The 20,334-nt window shown below is 34.3% G+C and overlaps 1 protein-coding gene across 1 annotated transcript; it reads left to right on the plus strand.

The window, feature by feature from the left end:
- The first annotated feature begins 3,092 nt into the window (after nucleotides 1-3,092).
- Nucleotides 3,093-6,084, plus strand: LOC118062685 (eukaryotic initiation factor 4A-15). The gene is made up of 5 exons (XM_035076518.2): nucleotides 3,093-3,259; nucleotides 3,825-3,894; nucleotides 4,034-4,140; nucleotides 4,510-4,940; nucleotides 5,091-6,084. The coding sequence occupies exons 2-5, from the start codon at nucleotides 3,827-3,829 to the stop codon at nucleotides 5,724-5,726; spliced, it is 1,242 nt and encodes a 413-aa protein (XP_034932409.1). The 5' UTR covers nucleotides 3,093-3,259; nucleotides 3,825-3,826; the 3' UTR covers nucleotides 5,727-6,084.
- The last annotated feature ends 14,250 nt before the right edge of the window (nucleotides 6,085-20,334 follow it).

Genomic DNA, 20,334 nt, shown 5'->3' on the forward strand with positions numbered 1-20,334 from the left:
TTATTATTTTTTTAAGTCAAACCATGTTTTTTCTAGTCATCCAAATTGTCTTCGAACTCACCAAGTCAATTGGAACATGTCGAGGCAACTCCCACACAATTTAATTTAAGAATTATGGTCAAGAGATTTCAAGTTTGACCTTTTGAGACAATGTCAAAGAGTTTCTCCTAGCCTGAAAAATATATTTTCACATAAATGTTTTTTTTTTATTTCGACCCGCAACTAGCTCAGGTCAATTATCTAGTATTAATTATTTTTTTAAATGAATTCAACCTACTTTTTTTTTTTTTTTTAAAAAAAGGGTTAATAATTAGGGATGACTATAGGTACTTATGGATCTGATTTTATACTATTCATACCTGAACCCAAACTCAAACCCAAATTACTATCCAAAACCAACCCAAACCTAATTGGGTATTGATTTTTGATACTTAAACCCAATCCAATTGGGTTTTGGATATTCATCTAGTAATTCATAAGCTGAATTCGAACCCAAAACCCAAACCTGAATAAAGGTCAATAAAACATGTTATTCAAGAACTTTCAACTTTTTTTTTTATTGTTCTTGTAAATTGAAAATTTATAGATTACTAAGCCTAGATCTTTGTAATACATTTATTGACTCAAAGCAAACTAGTATAAATATTGCACAAGAAAAAGATGTGCTCCCTCAAGCATTTTGTATTCACATTAATACTTGTAGAGGAGTTGTAGACATATAAAAATCATACATCAACATAACTATAGTTGGAAATATTCAATATCTAGTTATATACCTTAGATTTGGCTAGAAATATATGTATGCTCTTCGTTTTAACTATCAATGTCACACATAATCAAATACTTATTATAAGGAATCCAGATTAAACCTGAACCATATCACGCAGAAATGGCATGTGCTAGAGTTATTGAGTTAATTTTTTTAGGGTTGTTAGCAAGATCATTTCAAGTGTTTTCTTATTGACATGAAGGCTTGGACGATGGCAAGTGGCTGCAACACAAAGGTTAAGTGGTCGTGGTAGGTGGTTTTTGACGGTGTCTAGCAAGTCACTCACCCTCTCAAGCCAAGATGTCAAATCTGAAGGTCAATTGCCGAATAAAAGGGACATCAAAAGAATGGAAAATTTATATCCAACTCTAGCACCATCATCCTATACTAAACTGATGAGCAAGGCCCTCTTCGTCTCTTCTTCTTCACCTCTCTCGATTAAGGGTTTTGCTTTTTTAAAAAAAAATAAAAAATTGGGGTTTTCTACCAAAACAGCTGACAAAAAAGAAGGAAGACATAATTAGGGACTGAGATGAAAAATGTTGGCTTAAGCTTTTGCCTTTTTAGAAAAAGAAGATGCTGAATTGAAAATTGTGCTTTTGGTGCAAAAATTTAAAAAAAAATGAGGAAATTTACGATGGGTAAGCAACCATATACTAAAAGAAAAGAAAGAAAAGTAAAGAGGCTTTTTGCTATTGCATTCCATAGTTAAATGTAAGTGGTGCAGCAATGGAATGAAAGAAAAAAAAAACCTAGAAAACTTAGTTTTTCTATTTGAAATATATTACTATTATTAAATGAGTTTTAATAGTTTGATTTTGTGTATTACTTTGTATGGTACATTTTGCTGTCATAATAATATAATTATACAGATAGATTAAAAGAAATTTGAAAAAAATATATCAAAAACAAATTTATGACTACTTCTTATGTAATTATTACAGAGATTATGGATAAAAGACATCGACGAGGTTATGTTTGAATTGAAGTTATATCAATATTAAAACAAATATTAATAATAATAATTTACTACTTCACTAATTTTAAAGGCAATGGATATATAAAGTTATGCACTACGAAAAACGTCTAAAGACAAACTCTATTTTCAAAAGGGAAAGAGTGGATGCTTATACACCAATTAGAATTTAAGGGCAAACTTTGTGTAGATTTGATTCTATTAAGGACTTTTTTTGTTGGATCAAAAGCTTTTTAGGATAATACATCATCATCATTATTATCATTATTATTATTATTATTATTATTATTAAAGACTTGCAATTTTATTTCTAAAAAGATGATATTGATTAAAGAATTTTACAAAATTTAAAGATAATGAGAGGAATTAAGTATGGTTATAGTATTAGTACATCAATATTAAATATTTTTTTTTTGTGATGTTTAACTTTTTTTTATAAAAAAATTCAATTAAATACTTTCATTCACATTTCATCAACTTTTTTTTTTATTTGACGAATGTGTTATTTTTTCTTAACAAGATATTGATACTCCTTTTATCTTAATCAATGGAGTACAAAATCTTTTTTTTCCTCTCATTTTGATATAGTAAATGTTTTTTATTGTTCCAATTAAGTAATGAGTTTTTTTAGTTAAAGTACCCTTCAAGATAGGAGTATATTTAATAAATGAAAATGTATTAAATTCAAAATAAAATATTTTAAAATGAAATCAAAATAAATCTTTTTAAGGTATAAACTCTTTTCATTATACTAAGTCATGCAAAAAAAAAAAAAACTAAAAACTATTCTATGATTAATTAAGAGTAGCAAATAGATTATTATTGCAATTAAAATATTTATTATTTTAACAACATAAAAATATCATGTGATTACAATATTAAAAAAAAACTAATGGATTGTTTATAGAATTACTGGATTGGCAGAATTGAAAAGGTTAATATACCATAAAATGAGAAAAAAAAAAGTTTATGTATTCAATGGAGAAAAACTAAAAGTTGTAGTACTAACAAAATTTCAATTTTCTTTAGTAAATGGATCAATTAATGAAATTTGGATAGAAGTAGTTGATTAAAATTATCAAAAAAAAATTAATGTACTTAAATGATTAAAAATTTATATACTATACTGAAAAAAAAAAAAAACAAAGAAGTGAAATTGATGTGTTAATAGTGCAATTATCCCATGCCAATTAGGAATTGAAACTGCATTGGGCACTTCCCTCACGAGCAAGCCCATCAAGGCCCACCGCCTTAAAAAAAGGGGAAAATAAAGGAGAAGGACAAGGATAAGGGCAAAGTAGTCAAAAGAAAAACACCCTCAAATTGGTACATAGTTAAGCAAGTCCATCTCTCTGGCCCCCACACAGTGCTCTATCTATCTATCTAAACAAACAGAGTTTTCCTTAAACTCCTCCAGCACAAACAACAAAAGATCCGAGGAGTTTAGGGATAAGAAACCCTAGCCCTAAGTCAATCTATCTCTTTTCTCTCTAATCAAACGTCGTTATTTTCAGGTATTCATTCTTTTCAATATTTTTTCTTTATCAGCTAACAATCTCATTTGTTTTTTTCTCCGTAACGTTTCGTGTTCTTTTTGTGCTTGTTCTTTTCTTTCTGTAATCAGATCCGTTGGTTTTTGTTCATTTTTTCTTCTTTTAATACCTTGTTTTTTTGAATTATCCGTTAATTAATGATGGATTAATGTACAAAATCTGTTTTTGATTGAATGAACAGTTGCTGTTTATCGTAATTTTATTACGATTCTGTGGGGGCTTAAGGGATATGGATTGATGATTATATTTATGTTTTTGTAAGTATATAGAGATGTTTTTATTGGGTTTATTGGAGAATTTGATATGGTTTTATTTAGATTAGTGTGTATGTTTTCCGGTTTGATAGGGGTGTGGATTTAGTGCGAAAAAGTATTGACCTTTGCTTTTTTGTTTTTTATTTTTCTTAATACGGGAAAGATGGGCACGGAATATGTGGTGTTTTGGGTGAATAATTAATGGGGTTTTAGTCTCTTTGATGATTACGTTATTGGGTTATGGAGAGTAATATGTCGTTTACTGTTTGCAGTTATGGCTGGTTTGGCACCTGAAGGATCCCAATTCGATGCTCGTCAATTTGATTCTAAGATGAATGAGTTGTAAGTTTTTTTTTTTTTTTTTTTTTTTAATGATATGCTGATTGAATAGCATATGCGATTTATTAGCTTCTGCTTATCCTTAATCTCCTGGTGTTTTCAACATCTGAGATATTGAATTTTCTTAACTTGTTGTGTGCAGGCTCACAACTGATGGGCAAGATTTCTTTACTTCATACGATGAGGTGTATGACACTTTTGATGCAATGGGTTTGAAGGAGAACCTTCTGAGGGGTATTTATGCATATGGTAAGTTGCATTAAAACTGCAATCCTTTCATGTAAAATTACAATTTGGAAAATTTTCTGATTGCCTGAGTATCAGAAGCAAGCAGTGAAGCTATCCTGTGCATGATAAGATCAATTCAAATTGTTTTCATTGATTCATGGAACATATTCAGAATCCTGATGTTTGGCTTAATTGAGTTTATAGTTCCTCATACTCCCACCTATCAAGTTTTGGCTATAATTTGTTGTTATTTTTCTGAAATTTTATATGATGAATAACATTTATTTTGAAGCTACTTTCTTGTCCTCAAAAATAATTTTTATATAGTATGAATCATGTCTGTGCTTGACAAATTTAAAATCTCATGGTGTGATCCAAATTTGTTTGAAGGTTTTGAGAAGCCTTCTGCAATTCAACAAAGGGGGATTGTCCCATTCTGCAAGGGACTTGATGTAATCCAGCAAGCACAATCAGGAACTGGAAAAACAGCTACTTTTTGCTCTGGAATTTTGCAGCAGCTTGATTATGATGTAGTTGAATGCCAAGCACTGGTTCTTGCACCTACTCGAGAACTAGCACAACAGATTGAAAAGGTTATGAGAGCACTAGGTGATTATCTGGGTGTCAAGGTTCATGCTTGTGTTGGTGGAACTAGTGTTCGTGAGGACCAGCGCATTCTCTCAGCTGGGGTTCATGTTGTAGTTGGTACCCCTGGTCGTGTGTTCGACATGTTGCGGAGACAATCACTTCGGCCTGACTATATCAAGATGTTTGTATTGGATGAAGCAGATGAAATGCTCTCACGAGGTTTCAAGGATCAGGTTCCAACTTTTAATTTGCACCTGCATTCTTTCTTAAAACTTTCTGTTACTGTTTACATTATGCCATCATTTTGAAGATGCACAGGTGCATCTCTTGGAATCTTTTTGCTCTAATGATTGGACTTTTTTTTTTATTATTTATTATTACAGATATATGATATTTTCCAGTTGCTGCCCCCAAAGATTCAGGTTGGGGTTTTCTCCGCTACTATGCCACCTGAGGCACTAGAAATTACAAGGAAGTTCATGAATAAACCTGTGAGGATTTTAGTGAAGCGTGATGAGCTTACACTTGAGGGTATCAAGCAATTCTATGTTAATGTTGACAAGGAGGAATGGAAGCTTGAGACGTTGTGTGATCTATATGAGACCTTGGCAATAACCCAAAGTGTTATCTTTGTGAACACTAGGCGCAAGGTAGATTGGCTTACAGACAAGATGCGCAGTCGTGATCACACAGTCTCTGCTACTCATGGAGATATGGACCAAAACACAAGGGACATTATTATGCGAGAATTTCGCTCTGGTTCCTCTCGTGTGCTGATCACTACTGATCTGTTAGCCCGTGGTATTGATGTCCAGCAAGTCTCACTTGTGATCAATTATGATCTGCCAACACAGCCAGAGAACTACCTCCATCGTATTGGTCGTAGTGGACGTTTTGGAAGGAAGGGTGTTGCTATAAATTTTGTTACCAAGGATGATGAAAGAATGCTTTCTGACATCCAGAGATTTTATAATGTGACAGTTGAGGAGCTGCCGTCAAATGTTGCTGATCTTCTTTGAAGCAATTTTGGTTCACGAAGTTAAAAGACTTTTGAGTTTGGAAGTTCAAATTATTATCCTCGTTGTAGGTTTGGGGCCTCTATTTAGCTTGGATTTTACTTACCCTGTAGACTTGGTTCTGTGCATTTTAGATTGGGGCGAATCCCATTGTGTGCAGAATAATCCATTGTGTTAAATTTTTGCAAGTTTGTTTTCGCATTTTCCTTTGTGTCGGAGTAAAGTTTGCAGAAGTACTGTAGTGTCTGTCGTAGTATTTGGTTCCGCGCTTGGTTTTTTATTTTATGCAAGGGAGTTTCCTGTAGGTTAAAACAATTGATTAAGCTATTACTTCAGAATATTAGACTCTCCATTACTGTTCTTTTCGGCAATTTTAATTCGTGTTTCATGTTTCTTTCTCCTTTGACCGGTAAGTTATCCTTTCCTTCCCCCTACCTGCCTGAATGCATGTCACGTACCATAGAAAAACTAGATGGGAGGTATCGGATCCTTGTACAGGCATATCCCAACTGGTTTGGTGTTGCAACAGTGGTTTACTAAGTGCGTGGTCAAATTGTGGTTTTAAAAAATATGCCTGATAATTTTTGTAAGATGAATTTTTATTTATAAAATAAATTAAAAAATAGATAAAAATATAAATATATGCGAATCTAAGTGTAAAATTTAGTTTTTTAATCAGTTTTTTTTCTTAATAATTGAGTAAATTTTAGACCTTTGTCAATTTTTCAACAAGAGCCCTGCCCACACTTTGGTCGCCTTGAGCTGCTAGCAAGCATCCTTCTTTGCTTTCTTTGAAGCTTGCATTGGTCACGTAGATGACTTCGTTAAGGAAAGCTGCTTGAAAAGTGCTCATCTCTTCGCTCTCCTCCTTCTGCTAATGCGAATATCCCGTTCTTGGTTCTTAAAGATATGTCTCCTGCCCCTGCTATGTTAGCGTCTCTAATCTTGGTTGGAGCTCTCACTCGGCCTGATCCAGCAGCCTACCGCAATATCAACTCGGTAAAGCGAGGAATCCTATTCAGAGTGATATTAACAAAGCATGGACATGCCTGAATTGCGTGTGTTTAGTATTGTGGTAGTTTTTATGATTATAGTTTGAAAAAAATTATTTTAGAAAAAATACTTTTAGTTGAGGTTAGTTTAGTATTTATATATGTTTTGTTAAAACTATGATTGAAATTGAGGTTGAACAAAAAAGTAATTTAATATGTTTGGTTAAAAATGCTTTTCAAATTGAGGTTGTAAAATAATTTCAAAAAATATATATTACTATTAATGGTTTTTAATTTAAATATAGTAGATTTAACTATTGCTATTACATCATGAAATAAATAATATTTTATATAAAAATATAAATTCCATTAAACTATCTACAATTCCATCACATATGAAATACATTCAACAATGACTACAATTTTCTTGGTTTCTTAAGCGCGCAACATCAAATAAAATATCATCAGGAATAAATTTGAGATTGCGATCTCCGTCTAATTTATCATTAGTGTCATTGAATAATATTAAACGCTAATTTTTTAAATAAAACATAATTGAAAATTAAAAATTAAAAATTAAAAATTAAATTTTTTATTTTATTTTATTGTGTCGATAGGTTGGTAGTTATGTTTTAAAATATATTAAAATAATATTTTTTTATTTTATAAAATTTATTTTTGATAGTAATATATAAAAATTTAATTTAATTTTTATTCAAAAAATAGCAAAATAATGATAATTTAACCATAATCCAAACATGGCCTATAATCATCATTTATAAGAAAAAAGCAAGTGATGGCTTGGCATTAGCATATAGAGAAAAGAATCTCTATGATAATAGAGTATAATAAATTACTTTATTTGGGCATAAATATCTGGCACCCCATTGATTTAATTTATTACAATGGGTAGAGCTTGCAAAGAATAAGAGCTCAATTATTTACTGAAACAAGTGAGAAGCATGTTCAGCAGCCTTGATTGCTTCTTCTAACGCTGCATTTGCAACGCAGCAAATAATGAGCCCTATGAATAGTAATTGCTGTTTTTTTCTTTACCAAACGCTTGGCTCCTACGTTTTGTTTCAACCACAATGGCCATGGCATGTATGCATATGAAGTGCCAACAATATTAATTTACATTTTTTCGCTGGGTTATATATCTTTGGAAAGATAACATTTTGGAAGCATATATATATATATATATATATATATATATATATATATATATATATGTTATTTATCAGTCTTTCATAGAAATTTGTGTTTTATGGTGTGTGTACAACGGTGCGGAGCTAGGATTATTTGTTAGGAGGGGTAAAATTAATATAATAAAATATAATATATGTTTTAATTTATTATATGTGAGTTGTAAAACAAAACCTGTATAATTTAGTTTTATTCAAATGACTTACTACAAACATATAATAACCTTTGTATAAGGTAAAAGGTTTAGAGTAATACCAAATTGAGTCAAAGTAATGAAATTAATTTCATTTTCATAATGTATTCATCACTTTAATGTTGTTGGTATTTATACCTATCAAATATAAACATACAAAGTTTATAAGAAACATTAGCTAAAGTGAAGCATTATTTATGAAACTTTGAAATAAAGCAAAAAAATAATAAAAAATGATTCTTATATATTTATTTTAATTGTGCTTATCGTTCTTTCATAGAATAGAAATCATCGATTATCATATCAATTGTGAATCTTTCAACAATTTCTTTTTCTATATAGACAATCAAATAATCTGCAAGAAAATCATCCTTCATCCAATTGCGAAGTCTTGTTTTAACAATTCTCATCGCTGAAAAAGCTTGTTCAGTAGTGGCTGTCGAAACAAGAAGAGTCAAAATAAGTCGAATCAATATGTCAACTAGTGGATAAATTGTTGATTTTTCTGTTTCAACCAATCCTTGACATAAATCAGCAATCGACAACATGTTCTTTAACTTTGGATAATTGGGTATATCAAGCTCATAATACTTCAATTGAAGTCTCAAATGAATTTTTTCTTGGTCAGAAAAATCTTCAGGATAGAACTTGTCAATAAGTAAGCATATATCTTCAACATTGAATAATTTATAGCTATTTCTAGGAACTAAAGTTGTGCTCAACTTAAAAAGCTTGATCGCTTGCTCATTGAATCTATTATTTAACTCATGCAATTGTTGATAAATGATAGCTGTAAATATATCAACTCAGTAGTGATGTTCAACTATTACTGATTTTTTTTTTTACGACGAGAGCATCCCACACTAGAAAAACAAGCTTCTATATCAGGAACTTTAATGTCTTGATGCTTACAAAATGATGTTATTTCTTCTAAAAGAGTTTCCCAGCCATCATCTCTTAACTTCTGAATTAAAATCTTTGTGGTAGTCACCAAATGCATTGCATTTAAAATGTTTTGAGATTTTTGTTGCAAGGCTTGACAAATCACATCAGTAATTCCCATAACATTCTTCATTATATGTAAGATGAATGCAAAATCAAATGACATTAACAACTTAAATAAAAAGGCCGTATCACCACGTTGAAAATAAGTAGATCCATCTAAAGCAATGTTTTCAAGAACCAAGCAAGTCGCCCCATACATTTTATTAAACTGCAAATTGATTTGAAGTGAGAACTCCATTTGCTATCTCCAGGTTGTTGCAAACCACCTACTTGATTAACTCCTTTTCCCGTTTCAATCTCATTAATATCAACTAAATGTTCAATTGTAACTGCTTGAAAAGCCAGTAATTCATCATTACGCTTACAAGAAGCACTAACAATATTAATAATCAAAATCAAGATCTGAAAGAAAGTGTGGACATCAGATATTTCTCAGGGATTAGAAATGATGTTGCACATTATCATTGATTGTGCTAGGCACATGGATATCTTCTCAGGAATTAAAGATTGAATAGTCTCAAGACTTGTAGTAAAATGATTGGCCTATTGACCAGTTTGCAAAACAAGATGGTTAGCACGTTATGTCTAGCCAACCACCACTGTTCACTTACAGGTCTATTTGGAAGTGTGGTTATGTTTGTTTTTTAAAGTGCTTTCTATTTAAAAATATATCAAAATAATATTTTTTTTATTTTATAAAAATTATTTTTGAAATCAGTGCATCAAAATGATTTTAAAATACTAAAATATATATATAAAAAAATTTAAATTTGTTCAAAAATATTTGTAAAATACAAAAATAAATAAAAATAAGCTAAAAAATCCTCTATTATGGTAGCTTATAACCCTCAGTCGCGTTGTTGTGAACACTGAACACAACCTTGTCATTATTTCGAGCTTGTTGCTCTATGTGTAAGCAAAATATTATTATTTGGAGTCTTCTCGTAGTGTGTGTAGCTTTTACCTTACCTCATAAATGGCAATGGAAGATAACGCAGCGATACCTGTTTCGTCGATCGACATTCATCCTCTTTCTGAAATGAAAATGGATCGCGGTTCACAAATAGACACTTCCAACAAAAATTATGGGAGTAAATATGGTGCCTGGAAACTCTCGGCCCTGTTATGGCCGTTACGTGACATACAGAGTGGGTTCATACCAATGCTAGCATCATCACTACCAGCATTATGTGGATCATGTGATGTTGCTGAAAATGGTGAACATATTATTATTAGAACTGTCTGAGCAAAACTTATGTATACGAACTTCTCTTTGGTTTTGAAAATAGTGAACATATATGCATACAGTTTCAATACTCCATCTAGCGAATCTATTACATCAAATTCTACGAAAATGGATTTTTTGAACAAGAAGTCAGTAGTATAATATGGGGATATTTTGGATTTATCTCTGTATACAATCAGATACAAATAATACTAGTCCATTTTCCCGCGGCATAGGATTTGTTTTTTCAAACTAAAAAACAAAAAATCTAAGTGATACCGTGTTTTTCAAGAGAAAAAAAGTTAATCATAAATGTAAGATTTGAAAAAATGAGAGGACTTTTTTTTTTTTTCACACTGATATATTAAAATTTTATTTTTTAAAATATTAAAATGATTATATATTTCATCGACCTAAATTAATTTGAGTTAAATATTAAAACTTATGACTCGATGATACGGTTCAGCCCTGTGATACGACCCAAGTAAGGTTAGATTTGGATTTTGGCGTAAAAAACGCAACAATCCAGGTTTACGGCAACAGTCATAATTCTCAATCCGACCGTTGGATCGGACTAATATTTTATGTGGACTCTCCAAATATGTTTTACTACCTTGGGTTAAAAAGTCAGGTCAATCGGATTTCGGGAAGGAACCGCAATACCGGTCAATGGAGGCTGTACGGATACTTCCATTTGACTTGTGGACTTCCTATTTGGTTATGATTCTTTTCCTACAAGGATGTGGCAGCTTGTTTTGGGAATTTCCTAGTTTCGCAAGAATCTTTAATGAGCTGCAATATAATCTAGAAGTGTGGCAGTGATTCATTAATGTTTCAGAATCCTTTTCTTATAAGGATTCCTTATTCATCCTAGCCATACAAGGAAAGAAGGGCTGGTGGTATTTAATGACAGATTAATTATTTTTATTATTTTATTTAATGTTTGGGCCTAATTAAAACTTTGTTTTGAGCTAGGGTCCAAGGCTTGTTTGGATCAGGTTATGGGCTTTCCAGTTTAGGGTTTTGGGCCAGTTTTGAGTGGACCTCATATAAGTCCACATAAGGGGTCCATTAGGGTTAACTTTTCAAGAACTATTTAAACTCATGTAGGCCAAAATTTCGGCAACTTTTGATGATTTATTATTCTGAATTTTTCAGTTTTAACGTGTGAGAGTGATTCTTGCATTCTTCAGTTCTTGAACGAACTGAATCTGACTTATCGAAGATTAACTGGCTTCGTAGTGTCATTCTACTCATTCCAATAGTGTTGGTGCCTTGGGGCAGGTTTCCATTGTGTCACACTCCTATCAGACCTATTTCGGCTTTCCGGGATCAGATCTCAATCTTGATTGTGGGTTGCTTGACCACGTGATCACGAGGTTCACATCAGTTGGTATCAGAGCTAGGCTCCGAAACAAGGTCATATCATTCTGTTATTTTTCTTTTTTTTTTCTTTTTTCTTTAGCGTTCCCTTAAGTTTTTTAGTGTTTGCGTCCATCTTCTTGTTCTTCGAGTCTGCGTCATCTAAACAAAAAAAAAATATATATTTCTTTTGGTTACTGCCTCTAATCATATCAGTTTATTAAAAAGAAAAAAAAAATAGAAAGAAATAGAGAAAAGAGTGATTAGTTGAAATTTGAAGGATCATTCAATTTTTGCCGCAGAAACACAAATCTTGGTGAACCATAAGCAAACCACCTCGGAATCAATTTAAAATTTATATTCATTCTATTAGGGGTGGAAACGCATCATATATCAAAGTTGGGCTTATTCTGATATTATTTGCTTGAGGTTTGAATTCGAGTTTCAATTCTGCCGCAGAAACACTACTCTTAGTGAACCCTAGGTAAAACACCTTGGAATCTATTGAAACTTCATATTCCGAGTACTGGGTATGCGATCGCACCACATATTAAATTTGAGATTATTTTGATATCCGTTTCTTGAGGTTTTAATTCGAGATTCAATTCTGCCGTAGAAACCCTATTTTAGTGAACCATAAGAAAACCACCTCAGAATCAATTTAAACTTCACATCATGTGTACTGGGGATGAGTTTGCACCATATATTAAATTTGGGCATATTTTGATTCCGGCTTCTGGAGGTTTTAATTGGAGGTTCAATTCTGCCGCAAACTGATCATACAAGGAGTTTGGGTACCTAGAAATAAGAGAACGACCTATAAATTAATTTTTGGTGATTTAATAGTATTTTAATACTAAATATTAAATTCGAGGTCATTTGGATGTCGGTTTCTTTAGGTTCCTAAACTAGGTCTTGTTTTGTCGTAATGGGTCTGTTTGGTGTTATCTTTCAAAACTTGTTTTGTTTCTGTTTATTTCGTTCCTTCCATTATACTATCATCATATTTTGATATTTGGCTATTGTTTGAGTCATTTTCATCACTTTTCGCATTTGTTTGTTTTTTTCCTATAAGTTCTGGTCCAAACAAAAGTCAGATTCGTAATCTCGAATCTAAATCAGTGTTCTTTCTATTATAAACTCTATTCTTTTCGTCGTCGTCTTGTTTTTTTTCCCCCTATCTGTGTCATGTACTCACTAAGGGAGAGGGAACAGAGGAGGATTGTAGATCAACGATGCGAAATACTAAGCCATGGTTTGGGGGTTTTAGAACGAGAAGCTGATAAGTGTAGAAGATTATTCTATGATCTTCAAGCTTCATGGGAAAAAGAGGTACAACACCAAAAGGATGAAAGACGAAGGAGAGTCGCTGTGGTTATCATTCAAAAGTATGTACGCAAGTGGTTAGTACGGCGTGCTTATTTGAAATTCTTGTCAGTCACTGCTTCTATACAGTGTTGTTGGAGAAAGGTGTTAGCAATAAGGGGATTCCGAAGGCTTAAACAAGAGGCTACTGAAGTCACCATTAAAACTATTCAAGATTTGAGGGCGAATCTTCTTGAAGAGGGAGGGAATGATACGGTTCAGCCCTGTGATACGACCCAAGTAAGGTTAGATTCGGATTTTGGCGTAAAAAGCGCAACAGTCCAGGTTTACGACAACAATCATAATTCTCAATCCGACCGTTGGATCGGACTAATATTTTATGTGGACTCTCCAAACATGTTTTACTACCTTGGGTTAAAAAGTCAGGTCAATCGGATTTCGGGAAGGAATCGCAATACTGGTCAACGGAGGCTGTACGGATACTTCCATTTGACTTGTGGACTTCCTATTTGGTTAGGATTCTTTTCCTACAAGGATGTGGCAGCTTGTTTTGGGAATTTCCTAGTTCCGCAAGGATCTTTAATGAGCTGCAATATAATCTAGAAGTGTGGCAGTGATTCATTAATGTTTCAGAATCCTTTTCTTATAAGGATTCCTTATTCATCCTAGCCACACAAGGAAAGAAGGGCTGATGGTATTTAATGACAGATTAGTTATTTTTATTATTTTCTTTAATGTTTGGGCCTAATTAAAACTTTGTTTTGAGCTAGGGTCCAAGGCTTGTTTGGATCAGGTTATGGGCTTTCCAGTTTAGGGTTTTGGGCTAGTTTTGAGTGGACCTCATATAAGTCCACATGAGGGGTCCATTAGGGTTAACTTTTCAAGAACTATTTAAACTCATGTAGGCCAAAATTTCGGCAGCTTTTGATGATTTATTATTCTGAATTTTTAAGTTTTAACGTGTGGGATGATTCTTGCATTCTTCAGTTCTTGAACGAACTGAATCTGACTTATCAAAGATTAACTGGCTTCGTGGCGTCATTCTACTCATTCCAATAGTGTTGGTGCCTTGGGGCAGGTTTCCATTGTGTCACACTCCTATCAGACCTATTTCGGCTTTCCGGGATCAGATCTCAATCTTGATTCTGGGTTGCTTGACCACGTGATCACGAGGTTCGCATCACTTGAATTATAAAACTACGACAACCCCATAAAAAACAAATTGAAACGTGTGTTAGTTAAATTTGTCTACTTACTTTATTAAAAGTCTAGTTTTTAGGCTTGACTTCTGTCATGTTGAATTCACCTAACTTTGAAGGGATGTTCCAAAGATAAATATGTATCAGAATATATAATAAACACTTTTGGCCAAGATTTGAAAACTGAATTCAAAGAATTAAGAGTTGTTCTTCCAAATTCGTTTTGTGAAGAACCCTACCTGACTTATCACTCTTCAATCACAAAGAGTGTGGCTTTGAAATCCTAGATTGATCTTTATGGCGTCTAGATCGACTTATCAAAGTATCATTCTAGTCTATCCTCCATCTTATTTACCTTAAATCACTATAATCCAGCCTAAATACCAAAAGAAAGACAACACAACAAGACCCATCCTTCATCCATTTTTGTTAGAATCATTGTTGCCAATTTTCAAATCATTCACGGCACATCATCTGGTATTAGAGCATCAGTTGCGATCTAAGACAGGATCTAAAAACAACAATAACAAGAAGAAAGGTTTGCTGGAATTGACGTTGATAGACTTAACTATAGCTGGAGGTAAAGAAGATTTGCCAAGAGGGTTAAGTTTGGAACAGACACAGGTTATGGGCTTACAACGATCTCATGCTGAGATTCGGGATGAGATGACTGGAATTCGTGAATAGTTGAATTCCCTTATGCAAAGGATGTAAAGAAATAATTTGCAACCCCAACCAAGGCAAGCACTTAGGGTGCCACGAAATGATATTATAGAAGCTGACGAAGATCCAAATGGGGATGATGAGGCTGATGATAGGGTCAGACCAAGAAGGCAGAATTATAATCCTCCTAATGGTCTCAAACTTAAGATTCCACTGTTTAGAGGAAGTAGTTCACCTGAGGAATACTTGGAGTGGATTCAGAAGGTTGAAAAGGTGTTTGAATGGTATGAATATTCTGAAGAAAGGAAGTGCAAGGTGGCAGCACTTGAGTTTACAGATTATGCTCTTTTATGGTGGGAAAACGTAAAGATTCAGAGGAGAAGGGATGGAGAGGAGGAGATTACAACATGGGCAACTATGAAAAGAGTGATGAAGAAGAGATTTGTTCCTGATTACTATAAACAGGAGCTATACATCAGACTTCAGACTTTGCGACAAGGATCTTTGAGTGTGGAAGAGTATGTGAAAGAGTTTGAGCTGCTGCTGATTCGATGTGAATTGATGGAACCTCAAGAGCAAACAATAGCTAGATTTCTTGGAGGGTTGAGGAACGATATAGCTAATGTTGTTGAGTTACAACCGTACATCTTCCTTGAGGAAGTTATAAAGCTTGCCACCCTAGTAGAGAGGCAACAGAGACGAGGAGGTGTTCGAACTAGTGTAACTACGTCAAGCGCGACAAGGGCTGTTTCTACGCCTACACGAACATGGAGCACACCTAAACGAGATGAGAAGGTGGAGTTTAGCAAGGGGAATACCAGAAGAGTTTAGCAAGGGGAACCTCAACACCCTAGGAGGTCTTGGGACATCAAGTGCTTCAAGTGCTTGGGACATGGGCATATTGCTTCGAAATGTCCAAAAAAAAGGGTGATGATTTTGCATAGGGATCATGGAGAGCTAATCAATGGAGATGAGGTTAAACTGAAGACGAAGATGAGGTACAAGTGGCTGAACAAGAAGAGGATTTCGAACCAGTGAAGGGAGATTTGTTGGTTGTTCAATAGGTTCTGAATGCACAAATTGACGTTAGTGATGAGCAACGCGAGAACATCTTTCATACTCGATGTCAGATTCGAGATAAGGTGTGCGGGGTGATAATTGATAATGGAAGTTGCACTAATGTTGCGTCAACTACCTTGGTGGAGAAATTGGGTTTAAATACCCTTCCACATCCCAGAACTTATAGTTTGCGATGGTTGAATGAGAATGGGTAGATTCGGGTGACAAAGCAAGTTCGTGTACCTTTTTCCATTAAAACCTATCACGACGAGGTTTTCTGTGACGTTGCGCCAATGTCAGCTAGCAATTTGTTGCTGGGTCATCCATGGCAGTTTGATAAGGATGTGACCTACAATGGACGAAAGAACACTTATTCTTTTATGCTGAATGGAAAGAAGGTGAACTTGTTACCACTGAGTTCTCAACAAGTTAGAGAGGATCAATTACGAAGCCAACAAAAGGAGGTGACATCACGAAAGGGGCTGTTGTTAGCCAAAAAAGGAGACATGAAACAAGCATTAGCCACAACAGGGATTGTTTTCATGGTCTGGGCAAAGCAACTACTACAAGTAGAAGGATTGGACTTACCAAGACAGATTAAGGAATTACTTGAAGAATTTAAAGATGTGTTTCCAGAGGAATTACCTAAAGGGTTACCACCCATTCGTGGTATTGAGCATCAAATTGATTTGGTGCCGCGAGCTTCACTTCCTAATAGACCAGCATACAGATGTAATCCAGAGGAAGCGAAAGAGATTCAAAGGCAAGTCAGTGAGCTCTTAGAGAAGGGCTATGTGCGAGAATCACTTTGTCCATGTTCTGTACCTACTTTGCTTGTACCGAAGAAAGATGGTACCATGAGGATGTGTATGGACATCAGCGCTATCAACAAAATAACAGTTAAGTATCGATTTCCTATACCCAGACTTGATGATTTGCTTGATGAGTTGCATGGTGCTGCATTGTTTTCTAAAGTCGATTTGATGAGTGGCTATCACCAAATTAGAATGAAAGAGGGAGATGAATGGAAAACAACATTTAAAACTAAACAGGGGTTATATGAATGGATGGTAATGCCGTTTGGGTTATCTAATGCGCCTAGTACATTTATGAGGCTTATGAATCATGTTTTGAGGAAGTATATTGGGTTGTTTGTTGTAGTATATTTTGACGACATCCTGGTGTATAGCAAGACCTTTGATGATCATGTGAAGCATCTTAGAGTTGTGTTTGAGACTTTGCAAGATTCTAAGTTGTATGGGAAACTCACAAAGTGTTACTTCTGTAAAGAAAGCGTCGTGTTTCTTGGATATATTATCTCTAGCAGGGGAGTTAGAGTTGATGAGGAGAAAATTAAGGCAATTTGAGACTGGCCAAAACCTGCTAGTATCGCTGATGTGAGGAGTTTCCATGGTTTAGCTTCTTTCTACATGCGATTTGTGAAAGACTTCAGCTCTATTGTTGCTCCTATGACAAAATGCTTGAAAAAAGGGAAGGAGTTTAGATGGAGTGAAGATGCGCAGAAAGCTTTTGAGCTAAATAAGGAAAAGTTGTGTACTGCTCCAGTTTTAGCACTTCCAGACTTTGCTAAAACATTCGAAATAGAGTGTGATGCTTCCGGGGTTAGAATTGGTGTTGTTTTGATGCAAGGAAAGAGGCTGATTGCATTCTTCAGTGAAAAGTTAAATGGAGCGCATTTTAACTACTCTATTTACGACAAGGAGTTCTATGCTTTGATTCGGGCTCTGGAGGTATGACAGCACTACTTGTTGCCTAAAGAATTTGTTATACATACTGATCATGAAGCCTTGAAGTATCTTAAGGCGCATAACAAGCTGAATCGAAGACACGCTAAATGGGTGGAGTTCATGGAGTCATTTCCTTATGTCATAAAGTACAAGAAATGGCAAGTTAATGTGGTTGCTGATGCTCTTTCTAGGAGGTATGCACTGATCTCTATGTTGAATGCAAGGCTGATGGGTTTTGAAAAGGTGAAGGATCAGTACGCCAATGATTCCTACTTTGCTAATGTGGTTGCCGAATGTGCAAAGGGAGCTTGTGATGGGTTCTTTATGCATGAAGGTTACTTGTTCAAAATGGGCAGAATGTGTATTCCTTCAGGGTCGTTATGGGAATTGCTTGTGCGAGAGGCTCATAGTGGTGGTCTTAGTGGTCATTTTGGGGAGAAGAAGACTTATGAGCTACTGAAAGAACATTTTTTTTGGCCTAGTATGTTACGGGATGTACACAAGGTGATTGAAAGATGTGCTATTTGCAAGAGAGCTAAGGGTAAAGAGAATGTGTTTGGACTATATATGCCACTACCTATTCCAGAGCAACCATAGATGGACATTAGCATGGACTTTGTACTTGGATTACCAAGAACACAACGTGGGAAGGATTCAATAATGGTGGTGGTTGATCAATTCTCCAAAATGTCCCATTTCATTCAACTGACGATGCAGTACATGTTGCTGATTTGTTATTTCAAGAGATTGTTCGTTTGCATGGAATTCCTAAAAGCATTGTCTCTGATCGTGATACAAAGTTCTTAAGCCACTTTTGGAAGACTCTTTGGAGGAAACTTGGAACGAAGTTACTTTTCAGTACGGCATGTCATCCACAAACTGAGGTAGCAAAATCGAACTTTATCTCCTTTGTTACGAGCTGTTATACATAAGAATTTGAAGAGTTGGGATACTTGTTTGCCTATTGTGGAGTTTGCATATAATCGTAGTGTGCATGGGGCTACAAAATTTTCACCATTTGAGGTTGTGTATGGCTTTAATCCTTGTGTTCCTATTGATCTTGTTCATATTCCAATTGATGAGAGGACATCTATGGATGGGATTAGAAAGGCAGAATTGATGAAGAAACTACATGAGTAGGTTCGACTACATATTGAGGAGAAAACAACAAAGTATGCTAAACAAGCTAACAAGGGGCGAAAGATGGTCAGGTTTGAACCTGGAGATCTTGTTTGGATTCATATTAGTAAGGGTAGATTTCCAAGCAAACGTAAGTCCAAGTTGATGCCAAGAGCTGATGGTCCATTTCGGATTATAGAGAAGGTGAATGACAATACGTATAAGGTAGATCTTCCTGGTGATTACAACGTATCATCTACTTTTAATGTGAAAGACTTGACTCCATACTTGGATGATGATGACGATTCTGATTTGAGGACAAATCATTATCAACCTGGGGCTGATGATGTGCATCATGGGAATTATAATCCACCTCGTAAAGCTGAATCTAATATGTAAGAGGGTGCAGATGGTCCAATGACAAGAGCGAGAGCAAAACAACTACAACAGGCCATGACAAATCAAATTGCAATGATTGAAGCTGCGTCGGAGTTAAAAATTAGCAATCAGTTTGAAATTGGTTCAAGGGTGATAATTTGCCTACAATTGGAACTTGGAGATGGGAAAAGCCCTTAATGGTTCTTTTCATGCTGGGCTACTTGTATTTGGATTGATAATGCAAGTGAAGGAATTGATGTTGTTTACAGTCAGAACAGTAGATGGATTTGAACCCGAATTTGAAGTCATCCAATGCATGTGAAAACAAGATTTATATAGGTAAAATTCAAGTTCAGAACGTGATCTTTCTAGATTGTCCAACCATGATTGCATTGGACTTTTGTGTCAAAATTTATGGCTGTTTTAAATTTGGTCTGCTTATGTTTTAGAAATGTAAAAAAAAAAATGTGTGTTAGTTAAATTTGTCTACTTACTTTATTAAAAGTCTAGTTTTTAGGCTTGACTTCTGTCATGTTAAATTCACCTAACTTTGGAGGGATGTTCCAAAGATAAATATGTATCAGAATATATAATAAACACTTTTGGCCAAGATTTGAAAACTTAATTTAGAGAATTAAGAGTTGTTCTTCCAAATTCGTTTTGTGAAGAACCCTACCTGACTTATCACTCTTCAATCACAAAGAGTGTGGCGTCGAAATCCTAGATTGATCTTTGTGGCGTCCAGATCGACTTATCAAAGTATCATTCTAGTCTATCCTCCATCTTATTTACCTTAAATCACTACAATCCAGCCTAAATACCAAAAGAAAGACAACACAACCAGACCCATCCTTCATCCATTTTCGTTAGAATCATTGTTGCCGATTTTCAAATCATTCACGGACACATAAAAAAAAAAAAAAAGACAAGTAAACTTGGATCAATCTATTAAGCATTGAATCTAGATCATCCATCTCAATAGATTTAATAATTTTTTATTTATTAAATATTTTTTTATTTAATAACACAAGCATGTGAATGAGACACTTATTTTATAAAATAAAAAAATTTAAAAGATAAAATAGGACAACATGTGGGACTAAAAAAGACCTATTTTTTTTAAAATTTAAATAATA

Source organism: Populus alba, chromosome 18 (genome assembly GCF_005239225.2).
Source record: "Populus alba chromosome 18, ASM523922v2, whole genome shotgun sequence".
In the NCBI taxonomy this organism is placed as follows: domain Eukaryota; kingdom Viridiplantae; phylum Streptophyta; class Magnoliopsida; order Malpighiales; family Salicaceae; genus Populus; species Populus alba.

Excerpts from the sequence above, each read along its gene's own strand:
- LOC118062685 (XM_035076518.2), top strand. The coding sequence starts at position 3,827 with ATGGCTGGTTTGGCACCTGAAGGATCCCAATTCGATGCTCGTCAATTT. Across the intron at positions 3,895-4,033 it reads GATTCTAAGATGAATGAGTT|GCTCACAACTGATGGGCAAG; the intron begins GTAAGTTTTTTT and ends TGTTGTGTGCAG. Across the intron at positions 4,941-5,090 it reads CACGAGGTTTCAAGGATCAG|ATATATGATATTTTCCAGTT; the intron begins GTTCCAACTTTT and ends TTATTATTACAG.